The sequence below is a fragment of the Cherax quadricarinatus genome, chromosome 11 (genome assembly GCF_038502225.1).
Source record: "Cherax quadricarinatus isolate ZL_2023a chromosome 11, ASM3850222v1, whole genome shotgun sequence".
NCBI lineage: Eukaryota > Metazoa > Arthropoda > Malacostraca > Decapoda > Parastacidae > Cherax > Cherax quadricarinatus.
In genome coordinates this window covers 21,575,980-21,591,341 of record NC_091302.1, presented here as the reverse complement: position 1 = coordinate 21,591,341, position 15,362 = coordinate 21,575,980, and the positions used below count along the sequence as shown (strand labels likewise).

The 15,362-nt window shown below is 41.1% G+C and overlaps 1 protein-coding gene across 3 annotated transcripts in view; it reads right to left on the bottom strand.

Annotated features, from left to right (window-relative positions):
* Positions 1 to 3,043: 3,043 nt before the first annotated feature.
* The window catches only part of LOC128687713 (Vesicle transport protein Use1), a 243,882-nt gene continuing 231,563 nt past the window's right edge, over positions 3,044 to 15,362 (bottom strand). For all 3 annotated transcript variants that reach the window (XM_070083965.1, XM_070083964.1, XM_070083966.1), the window contains one exon: positions 3,044 to 4,187. In XM_070083965.1, coding sequence (XP_069940066.1) covers positions 4,141 to 4,187 — 47 coding nt within the window. In that variant the 3' untranslated portion in view covers positions 3,044 to 4,140. The remainder of the gene's footprint in view (positions 4,188 to 15,362) is intronic.

The following is a 15,362-nucleotide window of genomic DNA, read 5'->3' as shown; positions in this document are numbered from 1 at the left end:
GAAAAAATTTCTCCTCCTATTCCATGTGCTTTAATTTTCCTCAATAGTCTCTGATGTGGGACCCTGTCAAAAGCCTTACTGAAGTCCATATACACAATATCATATTCATTACCATGATCTACCTCCTCAAATACCTTAGTGAAAAAAGTTAATAAATTCGTAAGGCAGGAACGCCCCTTTGTAAAACCATGCTGAGATTCGTTGATTAATTTATGCTTTTCAAGGTGGCTACGAACTGCCTCGGCAATTATTGATTCCATAAATTTTCCCACTATGGAGGTTAGGCTTATTGGTCTATAGTTCGAAGCTAAGGACCTGTCACCTGTTTTGAAAATAGTGAGTATGATGTTGGGAGGGGCTGTAAATCAGGTCCCACCCAAATCTTATGATGTGGTGGATGTCACAGTCAAATTAGGTGGACATCGCAGAGATATTACAGCCTTGGTGGTAGAGACATTACCCAGGGCAATTACAGCGAGAGGTCTTGCTGCAGCAGCTAAGCGATTGAAAGACCTTGACATGAAGCTAGCAGACCAGGGAATTACCACTGACACAGTCAGAAATGTAGGTATCCTGGTGGGAGCCAATCATATAGATGACTTCCTGTCTACACGACGGATGTTTAAGGAAGGAATTGGGTTATACAGATCCCCAGTAGGATACATCATAGGCGGTAGGATTCCACCTGAATTCCCTGCCACGCCAGATAGAGGAGAAACTGTCCCCATGATAGCTGGGGGAGTAGTGATAATGAATACCAGTATACACTATGAACCGCCAGGGAAGCTGAACCAGGCAGGGAATGACGAACACTCGGCCACCTTGGGAAAACACTTTTACAGGGTACGTAAAGAGGGAGATAGATTGCCTTTAAATCCAGGGAACCTCGTAACAGTGGGAGGAAAAGCTACCAGGGCATGTGGGCCACTGGGTGGGAAAGTACGGAGCCACTCAATCAAGGCTAGACATACGAACTACGTTAAAGTTAAAGCAAAGAGTGCTAAGACCACCGGAACCAACAAGTTTACACCCCCAGAGGTCCACACAGGGGAAACTGGACGGTTGAAGTTAGACCGGAGTCTGCTCGACGAGAGTGGCCGGATGGCACTCGTGTCCAGGGTCCGCCGTGGGGGCTCGCGGAGGGTGAACTTGATTTAGACTTAGCGCCTACCTTTGCCAGCGGGAGGATGTGGAAATTTATTTGGTCCAAATAGTTCCACAGCTCAGATCCAGCATGGCCGTCGGGACGGCCGAGCCGGACGGCCCTTAAACCCTCCCAAACAAAAGAAGCATTCTCTGGTTGGCGGTTGTTGGTAAGCTTATTTAATTTATAGATTTACTCTTCAGGGAAGGAGTAGGTAGTTTACTGGTAGTACACTAATATTAGGTTTACTAAGGCATCTGTAGATAATGATAAAGTAGACCTAAGACCTTAACATAGGTAGTAATAGGCCGATAATGTAGGCAAACACTAGGATAAGTTAGCTAGGGAGAACTGGCAGCCCTAGCTTGAATGGCAGGGCGTGGGTCTCAAAGACAGAATAGCGCCCTTCTTACGACAGACACCGACTGGACAAGACGTGCCGTGAACAGCAGATGGTGCCCCCACGTGTCTTCACATCTGAGACCTGGGGAAATCTGGTAGAGGCACCTCGATGTAGCGTAAATGATCTCCTCCATCAGCCCTTACAGTAAGACAAGATCTTCACCTTTTCCCGTAGGTTCTGGCCAGTGTCTTGGGAGATTGTGGGTTGAGTTAACTGTGGGCCCGGCATGCTACAGAGAGAGCATGCCCAGTAAGTACCAGCGTCTCAGAGCCGTCTGAAGCTAGTGTCTGAGTCTGCATAGTTATACTAGGGGATACATACCCTCTTGGATATAGGAATTTCTGAGGTGCAGGCAGGACACTAATTATGATTGAATATTGCAGGAATTAATGCTCCCGGTTGCACGTGGTTTCCGAGGGGAAGTCCAAAGGGGCTAAAGCTAGGCTTAGGAAGTTGAAGTTCAGGATATATGCTGCAACACCAAGTAAGTTAGTCCTTTATACGTGCATGCAGGCGAGGTTTCTTGCAATAGCAATCATTTGTGAAAATCTGTTCTATAAGCCACTTGTGAGGCTGAGGTACCCACCTTAGAGCTCGGTGTCAACAGAGTTTGCCAGGGTAGGCGACTCACTTGGAGGCAGTCCACACAAATTTTCACAAGAAGAATGAAGGAGAATGAAGAATGAAGGAGAAGGAAGAATGCAGGAGAAGGAAGAATGAGGGAGAAAGATAATTAGATAGGATGGAGGGGAAGCAAGAATCTGACCCATTGTTTTGACAGGCAGTAGGGGGAGTGAATAATGAGACAATGTGCCATTTTGACAGCTGCCGACCCTGACAAAACAATCAGAATCGAAGAATGAAGGGGAATGAAGAAGGAAGAATGAAGGAGAATGAAGAATGAAGGAGAAAGAGAGAGAAAGAAAATTATATAGGATGGAGGGGAAGCTAGCATCCGACCCTACTGTTTTGACAGGTGGTAGGGGAAGTGAGTAATGAGACAATATGTCATTTTGACAACTGACTCAAAACAATTAGAAGCCACACACTCACACACAAGACAGGCTTGCTGAATGAAGATAATAGCAGTTATATGAAAGTATCTAGTGACTATACATGTATATGTGTACATGTATATATATTATAGAAACCAGAAGGAAGGAAGGAAGGATGAGATAAAAGGAAGGAAGAAAAAAAAAGTAAGGAAACAAAAAAGGTAGGAAAGAATGAATGATGACACATGGCCATTTACCTACGATAACTACGTAACACAACTGCCTGCTAATGCTCATAAAAATGCAGACACACTTGTTTTATGTGTAAGGAGTATAAAACACCATTGTGTATGAAACCATGTTTCAAAGAGTTCCACAAGCTGCAGAACTTCTAGAAACATGTCCAGTGACTGTGCATTTGTATATATATTATAAAACAATAGTAATAAACAGTATTTTGTATTGTCTGTTTGTGTAAACAAGTTTTGTAAACAATATATTGATAATTATGTTTGTGCATTTATTGTGTTGTATACAACGAGTGCATATATGTACATTGCACCTTACTTTGGACTCACAAGCCACATAAGTTATGTGAAAAAATAAAATAGTGAATACAAGTAAACCAAAGTTTACCAGGTAAGTGGCAGTCACCGCTGTTGCCATACGCGGCTCATTTTCTACCAACTTCACGCCTCTATATCCCGGTAAGTTCTGATGGCAATTTTTTTTTTTTTAACTACAACAATCAGAAAAATAATCTTAACATTTTCATAAGAATTTTTTTTTTTTTTTTTTTTGAATACAGTGGACCCCCGGTTAACGATATTTTTTCACTCCAGAAGTATGTTCAGGTGCCAGTACTGACCGAATTTGTTCCCATAAGGAATATTGTGAAGTAGATTAGTCCATTTCAGACCCCCAAACATACACGTACAAACGCACTTACATAAATACACTTACATAATTGGTCGCATTCGGAGGTGATCGTTATGCGGAGGTCCACTGCATTTTGCGACATAGAATGACAGTTTCAGAAAGGGGCTTGCGACAGTCAAAAGGTTAATATAGCATCTTCAAGAGTAGAGAGAGACTTAATGATTTTAATGTGTACCTGCATGCCAGCACAGTGTGTAAGTATACTTAGGTACAGGTACACATAAGTATAATTATCAGAGTACATATAAAATATGCAATAACTTTAAAATACTTGAAATTTTGAAAAATTTCGAGACATAATAGAGAGATGTGCTTAAAGGGAATGTAAACAAACTGGGTGGGGTATGCCATATTTGAAAGACTGCTTGCCGTATAGCAAATTTTGGTCATAATTTGAAATTGCGGCATTAGTGGAACGCTGTAAGGCGAAACTCCGTAAAGCGGGGCCCTACTGTAACTATAAAAATTAAAAACAGTAACAATATATATAATAATTTAAATGAGTCAAGATTATATTGTTAACTTCACTGATGTTTGAAGATACTGAAGTTGTTTCTTCTTGTTAAGATGGCAATGTCCTTCATAACATTGTTAATTTCATTGATGTAAGAAGTTACTGTAGCTGTTACTTCTTGTTAAGATTGTAATCTTCTTGGTAATCAGTAAGGTTGTTTTTTGGGGAAAATCCTGATAAACACCACCATACCTGAAAAAATGATAATCAATTAAATTCCATAATTTGCAAGCTTCTCAAACTCAAAAATTTCTTATTATGCTATATTAAATACTTGAGATATTAAATTTCAAGTAAAGACTACAGTCAACCCTCTCTTAATCAAGATACTGTATTATTCACAATGGGAAATCATTTAACCCTTTGACTGTCGCAACCCCAAATCCTGAAGTATCTCCTGGTGTCGTAGAGTTTTCAAAACAAAAAAAAAAATATATATATTTTCTTATGAAAATGTTAAGATTAATTTTCTGATTGTTTTAAGCCCCCCCAACTTTTTTTTGTGATCAGAACTTACCAAGATATAGACGCAAACACAATAAGCAAACCAAATTTGCATGTCACATTTGTCCACTGAGTGCATATTGAGGGTGTTGTCCACCACAGCTGCAGGTTTTTGAATGGGTTCATTGGTCTCTATTCTGCCTGCCACTTTCTGTCATTTCATTTCAGTGAACTGATGACAACAGTGTGACACCTCGTTTGTCATGCCACCGAAATGCCATGATGTATTTGGCAGCAAACGCCTGCACCTCACCTCTATGAGTGCCTGCGTCGAACCTAGGCATATGCTAATGATTTGCACGCACTGTACCACACACATCTGTCATGTTCACTTGCAAAAAATTGCTGAGTAAGGGGCTTGTGTACTAGTCATCAGTATGTATTATATGCCCCTTACCAAGATATGGTTCCATCATTGTTCTAACCACATCACCAGAGATAACCAATAACTTCCTGGTATCTTGCAATGTATTACTTCCAGTGTACACAACAATATCCACTGGAAGGCCACTGTAGCAATCATAAAGTACAAACATCTTTATACTAAAGCATTTCCTCTTGCTTGGTATATACTGCTTGAATGACAGTCTACCTATGAACAAAATCAAAGACTCATCAATAACAAGCTTCCTGAAGGGATAAAAATACATACTGAATTTGTTTCTGATACATAAACACAATCCTAATCTTATATAACCTGTCTTTTCTGTCAGGCCTTGTTTTGTCTGAGAAGTTTAGCATACGTAACAGTAACACAAATCGATTCACTGGTATGATGTCACTGAAAGCTGGGGTTGAAATCAGGCAGTCTGTCAACCAGTATGATTTGACACTGTGTTTATACACATGTGGCATAAGCATTATTGTAGCAAAGAAAAGATACATCTCAGCCACAGCTGTCTCTTTCCACTGGTGTAGGCGTGATCTTGGTGAAAAAATTGTTTGCCATGGTGTACTCGTAGTATGTGTTGCTTTCCCAGACAATAATTTCCATCAGGGGTTTGTCAAAGAATAACTCCAAGCATTCCAGTTCAGTGACATTGTTCCCAAGTGTATGAGATGGCCGTATTCCACTTTGACTTTCATCAAAGTGATGGGGAATGGAAGCAAAATTGGCAGCTTCCTGCCAATCCCCATTGTAACAATATCATCTTCATTTTCACTATCTGTTCCTGTTGTACGGCCATGAGATGTACTCCTTACCTTTGGAATAACATATGGAACACTACCAGAGCACAGGTAGCATCGTACATAATGACGCTTCGCTGGAGAATATTACACTTCACTCTCGCTACTGTTTTCAAGAGCTTGAAGATCATATTCACTATCATTATCATCAGCACTGCTCACATCCGAGTCCTGGACATGGGAAAATACGAGTTTCCGCTTTCATTCTGGTACAACTGGATGTGAACAAGACGGCCCAGTATGAGAGGTGGAAGGTTGAGGGTCGTCTGGGTTTTCATCACTATTACTGCTATTACGTTCATTATTTTCAGTCACAAACTTCTCATAACCCTGAAATTCTTCTTTACTGACACTTCCATCTGTGTTTGAACTGTCACTTGGTAACAAAAAGAATCCCAATTTGCTGAGGAGTGAGGTGTTTCTTACCGTGAGGCATGGTGAACAAGGCTTACTGAAATGGCATTCCCACAATGCACCACTGGCTCCACGATATTTTTTGATACTGTGCACACTGACCACACAGACCCATTCTCTCGCATGTAGGCCTACCAGCTTTCTCCTGCTCGATTTGAAGGCTCTAAAATTTACGCGTATAAGTACGTGACCGACCCCAGGTGTAATGGTGTACATGTACGTGACCAACCCTCAAAGGGTTAAAAAGAAAAAAAAAGACTCCCTTGCCAGCTGGAAGAGAAAGAACTGAGAGAGTAATACATGTATAGGCATAGGAGAGAGTAAGGGAGGGTGTGAGAGAGAGAAGTCAGTCTCTCATGAGTACAACACATAGTTATGAATTTCATCCTCATTTCTTCCCCACAATAAGAACTTAACAGGAATTACATACAGAATATTATTGTACAGGTCAGTAGCTCAGGTTATAACCTGAGTGTCTGGGGGAAAGATATTTTTTATGTAATAAACTTTTGTATGGTAGCTATATAGGTCATTAAATTACTGGTAAGAATACTCAAAACATGCTAGGTAAATGGTCACATGTACAAGATATGAGGTATTTACTATGTTGCTTATAGTATAGCCATTACCTAACATAATATATACAGTGGACCCTCGGGTAAAGGCTTCATTAGTTAGCGCCAAAATCGGCTAACAGCTTGCATTGACATAAAAATATTGGCTCAACGCCAAACAACTCGGTTAAGGGCTTTTGTCCTGAACATGTCCGCATGGCCTGAGTGGGCCCGGCCACTCACTCTGTGTACAGCCAGAGTGCCATTGTTTACAAAGTCAGTGAGGACGATTCCACATGTACATGCAATATATTTTGTATTATTCCATTGTTTTTTGTGCTTGTAACTGCTAAATAAGCCACCATGGGCCCCAAGAAAGCTTCTAGTGCCAACCCTGTGGTAAAAAGAGTGAGGTGTACTATCGAATTAAAGAAAGAGATAATCGCAAAGTAAGAGAGTGGAGTGCGTATATTGGAGTTGGAAAGGTTATATAACAAACCCCATTCAACCATCACTACTATCTTGTCCAACAAAAAGGCAATCAAGGAAGCTGTTGTTGCAAAAGGTGCAAGTATGCTTGCAAAATAGAGATCACAAATACTCGAAGATGTGGAGAGACTGTTGTTGGTGTGGATAAACGAGAAACAATTATCAGGCGATAGTGTTTCTCAGTCAATAATATGTGAAAAGGCAAGGCAGTTGCATGCGGATCTCATTAAGAAATTGCCTCCAAATAGTGCTGCTACTGATGAATCTAAGGCCAGCAAAGGCTGGTTTGAGAGATTTAAGAATTGTAGTGGCATACACAGTGTGATAAGGCATGGTGGGGCTGCCAGTTCTGACAAAAAAGCGGCTAAAAGATATGTGCAGGACTTTAAGGAGTACATGGACACTGAAAAATTAAAACCCCAACAAGTGTTCAATTGTGACGAAACAGGCCTGTTTTGGGAGAAAATGCCAAACAGGACCTACATTACTCAGGAGGAAAAGGCACTCCCAGGACACAAGCCTATGAAAGACAGGTTAACTCTCATGTTTTGTAGTAATGCTAGTAGGGATTGCAAAGTGAAGCCTTTACTTGTATATCACTCTGAAACTCCCAGTGTTCAAGAAAAACAATGTCGTCAAGACTAAATTGTGTATGATATGGAGAGCAAACAGTATGGCATGGGCCACTAGGGACATTTTCCTGGACTGGTTCTATGACATGTTTGGCCCCACTGTGAAAAAGTTCCTCCTGGAAAATAGTCACTCAAGTGCCTCCTGGTAATGGACAGTGCTCTTGCTCATCCTCACGACTTGAAAGAGCAAATTGCGGGGGAGTTGAGCTTTATCAAAGTGAAGTTTTTGCCTCCTAATACCACTTCTCTCCTCCAGCCCATGGACCAGCAGGTCATTTCAAACTTTAAAAAACTGTACACCAAAGCAGTGTTTCAAAAGTGTTTTGAAGTGACCTCAGACACTGAATTGACCCTAAGAGAGTTTTGGAAAGATCACTTCAGTATCCTCAGTTGCATAAACCTTATAGGTAAGGTTTGGGAGGGAGTGACTGCAGGACTTTGAGCTCTGCTTGGAAAAAATTGTGGCCACAATATGTTCAAGAGAGGGATTTTGAAGGGTTTGGGGCTAACCCTCAGGAGACTATGCCAGTTGTGGAATCTATTGTGGCATTGGGGAAGTCCATGGGGTTGGAGGTTAGTGGCGAGGATGTGGAAGCGTTGGTGGAGGACGACGATGAAGAGCTAACCACTACAGAGCTGCAAGAGTTTCAGATGCAACAGCAACAGATCACAGCTCAGGAATGTGCTTCAGAGGAGGAGGAAGAGAGACGGAGGAAGTTGCCTTCATCAAAGATTAAGGAAATGTGTACAATGTGGACAAAGTTGCAAGCATTTATGGATGAATATTATCCTGACACAGTTGTTCCAAGCCATATTGGCAACATGTACTCGTGCCCCATTTTAGGGAAATCTTAAAGGGAGGCGCGAAACAGAGCTCTCTGGACAAATATTTTGTGCGACAGGGGTCCAGTGACTCTCCAGTTGTTCCAAGTGGCAGAAGGGAGGTAACCCCAGAAAAGTGCCTGTTACCTGAAGTCTTTATGGAAGGGGATTCCCCTTCCAAACAATAGAACATCTTCATCCTCTCCCCTCCTCGTGTCTCATCACTCATCAACAAGTCCACAATAAAGGTAAGTGTGATTTCAGTATTGTTTACTGTGCACGTATCATTGTTTTCTGTGTAGGGAAATGTATATTTCATATAAAAAAATTATTTTGTTTAATACTTTTGGGTGTCTGGAATGAATTAATTGGATTTCCAGTATTTCGATAGAGTTCCACACCAGAGGCTATTGAGGAAACTTAAGGCACACGGAATAGGAGGAGAAATTTTTTCCTGGGTAGAGGCATGGCTGACAAATAGACAGCAGAGAGTTTGCATAAATGGGGAGAAATCAGAATGGGGCCACGTCACAAGTGGTGTTCCTCAGGGGTCAGTGTTGGGCCTGTTGTTCACAATTTACATAAACGACAGATGAGGGAATAAATAGCGACATAAGCAAATTTGCTGATGACACCAAAATAGGCCATCCAATTCATTCTAATGAGGACACTAGAGCACTCCAGGCTGATTTGAATAGACTGATGCAATGGTCGGAGAAGTGGCAGATGCAGTTTAATATTGACAAATGCAAAGTTCTAAATGTTGGACAGTTAAATAACCGTGCCACATATAAACTAAATAATGCAGATCTTAATACTACTGATTGCAAAAAGGATTTAGGAGTTCTGGTTAGCAGTAATCTAAAACCAAGACAACAATGCATTAGTGTTCACAATAAAGCTAACAGAATTCTTGGCTTCATATCTAGAAATATAAATAATAGAAGTCCTCAGATTGTTCTTCAACTCTATATATCCTTGGTTAGGCCTCATTTAGACTATGCTGCTCAGTTCTGGTTACCGTATTACAGAATGGATATAAATGCTCTGGAAAACGTGCAGAGGAGGATGACAAAGATGATCCCATGTATCAGAAATCTTCCCTATGAGGATAGACTGAGGGCCCTGAATCTGCACTCTCTCGAAAGGCGTAGAATTAAGGGGGATATGATCGAGGTGTATAAATGGAAAACAGGAATAAATAAAGGGGATGTAAATAGTGTGCTGAAAATTTCCAGCCAAGACAGGACTCGCTGCAATGTTTTCAAGTTGGAAAAACTCAGATTCAGGAAGGATATAGGAAAGCACTGGTTTGGTAATAGAGTTGTGGATGAGAGGAACAAACTCCCAAGTACAGCTATTCACGCTAAAACGTTGTGTAGTTTTAAAAATAGGTTAGATAAATACATGAGTGGGTGTGGGTGGGTGTGAGTTAGACCTGACTAGCTTGTGCTGCTTGGTCTGGTGCAGTGCTCCATCCTTGAGTAAAGGTGACCAGACTGGGTGGGTCATTGGGCTAATCCAGGGGAGGGGGGGGCATTGGTCTAATCCAGCGGGGATGGACCTGCTCCGCATGGGTCAGTAGGCCTGTTGCAGTGTTCCTTCTTTCTTATGTTCTTAAGGGGAAAATTAATTAGGCTAAGGGCTAAATCGGCTAAAGGCTAGCTCTCTGGAATGGATTAAAGGCGTTACCCAAGGGTCCACTGTAACCTCGGTTTTCGTATGCCCAGTTTTTGTAGGATTCGGTTTTTGACAAAATTTTGCCCCAGTTTTCGTACACCCACTAGTTTTCGTAGAGTTGAAAATGGTTCGTACCAAACAAGTCCGCATGTTTATATGCTATGTAATGTGTTCCTTATATAATTTTGAAGTAAATATCACAGATGGATTAATGAAAATGTCTATACTAACATAAAATAAGACATGTAATGTGCCCAAGAGTGATTATTATTAGTACAGTGGACCCCCGCATAACGATGGCATCGCATAGCGATTTTTCCGCATAACGATTACTTTTATCGCAAAATTTTTGCCCCGCATACCGATTAAAAACCCGCATACCGATTTTCGTCCGAGACGCGTCCAATGTGCCCTCACATGTGCCGGCCGTCCCATTGTTTACCAGCCAGCCTCCGCGGTAACATCCAAGCATACACTCGGAATATTTCGTATTATTACAGTGTTTTCGGTGGTGTTTCTGGAAAATAAGTGACCATGGGCCCCAAGAAAGCTTCTAGTGCCAACCCTGTGGTAAAAAGGGTGAGAATTAGTATGGAAATTAAGAAAGATTTTGAAGGGTTTGGGGCTAACCCTGAGAAGCCTATGCCAGTTGTGGAATCCATTGTGCCTACTTCAAAGATTAAGGAAATGTGTGCAGAGTGGTTTGAACTGCAAACCTTTATAGATGAAAATCACCCTGACACAGCTGTTGCAAGCCGTGCTTGTGACTATTTCAATGACAATGTTATGGCCCATTTTAGGAAAGTCTTGAAGAAACGGGAGGTACAGAGCTCTATGGACAGATTTGTTGTGCGACAGAGGTCCAGTGACTCTGAAGCTGGTCCTAGTGGCATTAAAAGAAGAAGGGAAGTAACCCCAGAAAAGGACTTGCTACCTCAAGTCCTAATGGAAGGGGATTCCCCTTCTAAACAGTAAGAAGATAATGCTCTCCCCTCCTCCCATCCCATCAATCATCACCAGATCTTCAATAAAAGTAAGTGTCATGTAATTGTGCATGCCTTTTTCAGTTTGTGTGTATTAAAATTAACATTTCATGTGGTAAAAAAAATTTTTTTTCATACTTTTGGGCGTCTTGCACGGATTAATTTTATTTCCATTATTTCTTATGGGGAAAATTAATTCGCATAACGATTATTTCGCATAACGATGAGCCCTCTTGCACGGATTAAAATCGTTAACCGGGGGTCCACTGTACTGTATTACGTAATGCTTTCCTTCCGCCCGGCAACCACACCTCCATAACATATAAACATAGCATGTTTATATGCCAGGCATAGGGAAAACATTACGTTTTCTCGGGCCCAGCACCAAAGAAAACGTGTATGAATCTGCGTCTGGAATAGTCACTCCCGCTTTTGTTGACAATGCTCGGTATGAATTATTCATTACTTCTCCCTTTGTTTATGATGGCATCTAAAGGTAGTTGTTAGAAATGATTAAATTCAGTGAACAAGGTATGTCAATGGTAATAATGACTCTGGGCCGCAGTGTAGATAGCCGGTAGATGTAGCCCACCTGGGCTACACCTACCGGGTACCTACAATGACTTCCTATAAATACAGTGGACCCCCGCCTTACGATATTAATCTGTTCCTGAGAGCTCATCGTAAGCCAAAATTATAGTTAGCCAAATTAATTTTCCCCATAAGAAATAATGGAATCCAAATTAATCCATTCCTGACACCCCAAAGTATGAAAAAAAAAATTTTACCACATGAAATATTAATTTTAATACACACAAACTGAAGAAAACATGCACAATTACTACTCTACTAAGAATAGAATACATGACACTTACCTTTATTGAAGATCTGGTGATGACTGATGGGATGGGAGGAGGGGAGAGTGTCGAAGTTGTTACTGTTTAGAAGGGGAATCCCTTTATCCCCTTCCATTAGGACTTGAGGTAGAAAGTCCTTTTCGAGGGTTACTTCCCTTCTTCTTTTAATGCCACTAGGACCAGCTTGAGAGTCACTGGACCTCTGTCACACAACAAATCTGTCCATAGAGCTCTGTACCTCCCGTTCCTTTAAGACTTTCCTAAAATGGGCCATAACATTGTCATTGTACAGGCTGCCAACACGGCTTGCAGTAGCTGTGTCAGGGTGATTTTCATCTGTAAAGGTTTGCACTTCAACCCACTTTGCACACATTTCCTTAATCTTTGAAGTAGGCAACTCCCTCAATTTCTCTCTCCCCTCCTCTGAAGCAGTTTCCTCAGGTCTGGCCTCTTGCTGTTGAAGATGATCTTGCAGCTCATAAGTGGTTAGTTTTTCATTGTCCTCCTCCACCAACTCTTCCACATCCTCCCCACTAACCTCCAACCCCAAGGACTTCCCCAATGCCACAATGGATTCCACAACTGGCATATGCTTCTCAGGGTTAGCCCCCAAACCCTTCAAAATCTTTTTCTTCTACACACTGTGACCACAGTTTCTTCCAGGCAGAGTTCAAGGTCCTCTTAGTCACTCCCTCCCAAGACTTACCTATAAGGTTTACACAACTGAGGATACTAAAGTGATCTTTTCAAAATTCTCTTAGAGTCAATCGAGTGTCTGAGGTCACTTCAAAGCACTTTTGAAACATAGCTTTTGTGTAGAGTTTTTTGAAGTTTGAAATGACCTGCTGGTCCATGGGCTGCAGGAGAGGAGTGGTATTAGGAGGCAAAAACTTGACCTTAATGAAGCTCATGTCCCCAGAAAGTCGCTCTGCCAAGTCTGAAGGATGACCAGGGGCATTGTCTAATACCAGGAGGCACTTAAGGTCCAATTTCTTTTCCATTAGGTAATTTTTCACAGTGGGGGCAAATGCATGGTGTAACCATTCATAGAAAAAGGCCCTAGTGACCCATGCCTTACTGTTTGCCCTCCACAGCACACACAAATTAGCCTTGAGGACATTATTTTGCCTGAATGCTATGGGAGTTTCAGAGTGATACACCAATAAAGGCTTCACTTTGCAATCGCCACTAGCATTAGCACACATCAAAAGAGTAAGCCTGTTTTTCATAGAAATATTAATAAATAAAAATAAAATGAAAAAGAAATGTTTATTTCAAGTACTAAATTTTAAGAACAGTTATTTGGATTCAATATTGCACTGGTAGTTATACTAGAGCTTAATTGGCAGTACAAGGTATTTAAGAGTAAGGAACTACTCTAAGATAGTAAATGTGGGAGTGCCTTTTCCTCCTGAGTAATGTAAGTCCTGTTTGGCATTTTCTTCCAAAACAGGCCTGTTTCATCGCAATTAAACACTTGTTTAGGTTTCAATTCTTCACTGTCTATGTACTCCTTGAATTCCTTTACATATTTTTTCAGCCGCTTTTTGGTCCGAACTGGCAGCCTTACCCTGCCTCATCACACTATGTATGCCACTACGATTCTTAAATCTCTCAAACCAACCTTTGCTGGCCTTAAATTCACTCACATCATCACTAGTTGCAGGCATTTTTTTAATTAAATCGTCATGCAACTTCCTAGCCTTTTCACTTATGATCACTTGAGAGATGGTATCTCCTGCTATCTGTTTTTCATTTATCCACACCAATAACAGTCTCTCAACATCTTCTATCACTTGCGATCTCTGTTTCAAAAACAAACTTGCACCTTTTGCAAGAACAGCTTCCTTGATTGCCATTTTGTTGGCCAAGATAGTAGCGATGGTTGATTGGGGTTTGGTATACAACCTGGTCAGCTCCGAGACACGCACTCCACTTTTGTACTTATCAATTATCTCTTTCATTTCCATAGTAATTTTCACCCTTTTTACCACAGGGTTGGCACTTATTTTGACTTATTTTGCAGTTACAAGCACTAAAAACACTGTGATGATATGAAATGCACTGAATGTATGCTTAGATGCAACAACACTGGGGCAGTTGAGGCCACACATGGGACGCGTCCCGGACGAATCACGTAAGGCGAGGCAAAATTTTTGCGTTCAAATGCTTCATGTGGTGGTTTTAACGTAACATGATGTGTTTGTAAGGCGGGGGTCCACTGTAAATACTAATCACCTCTCATCCAACATTAACCCTTTACCGCGCGGTGCCTCAATATTGAGGCACCAAAAGTATGGTTTTCATGGTGCCATAGACACAAAGCATATGCTCCCAGAGACTTCTTGTCTCAATCCAGCCAATCACACACCTTCTGGGCGGAGCTTGAAGGTGGCGACACTTTTGTATTGTCCACTGCTATTGGCTGGGAGCTCCTCGAGTGTTCAGTACTGCTTGACTTGTTGAAGGAGCAGCATTTCGACCCTCACTCTCCTGATATTTCACCAATTTACACCACTCCAGAATGTCAGTAAGCTTCTGAATCTGTTTCCAGTGTATTATTGAATGTTTGAACCTCATTTTGAGATGCAAATGAATTGCCTGAGGCATTGAGAAGTAACAAATAAATGCACTTGAAGTTTTGTTTACCTTTTTGGTATCAATATTGAGGCCCGGCCTGACAATGGTAGATTATCACTTACTGTTTTTGTATCAATATTGAGGCCCGGCCTAACAATGGTGATAAGAAATGTGCCAATGAAGGTATCATATATCATGGATTAACATATCATAATTAGACCGTCTTTGTCACTGATAGCTAACAATTGCATGCTGAATCAAATTCATTAATATATGAGTAATTTTACCTTGTAAATTTATCAAATTTGCTCATATGGAATGCTCATTTTGTGTTTTCTGTTCATTTCATTTGAACACAAATGTGTTTTATGGATCAAGGGCTCAAAGAAGAAGGGATTACATCATGCCAGAGTTACATGATGACAGTGACCCTAATGAGGAAGTGGATTCTGGAGATGATTATGAGCCACAGGCAGAAGCTTCTTCTTCAAGTGAAGATGAACATGAAGATTTGTCTAAGAGAAGTGGGCAAGTTAATGTAAAACGAAGAAATGTACGAAAACAAGCAGTTAAAGATGATGAGGTTGAGGTAGATGAAACAACTGTCAACAACACTAATGCCACCTGGAGCAAACTTGACATAACAAATACTCCATTACTTGAC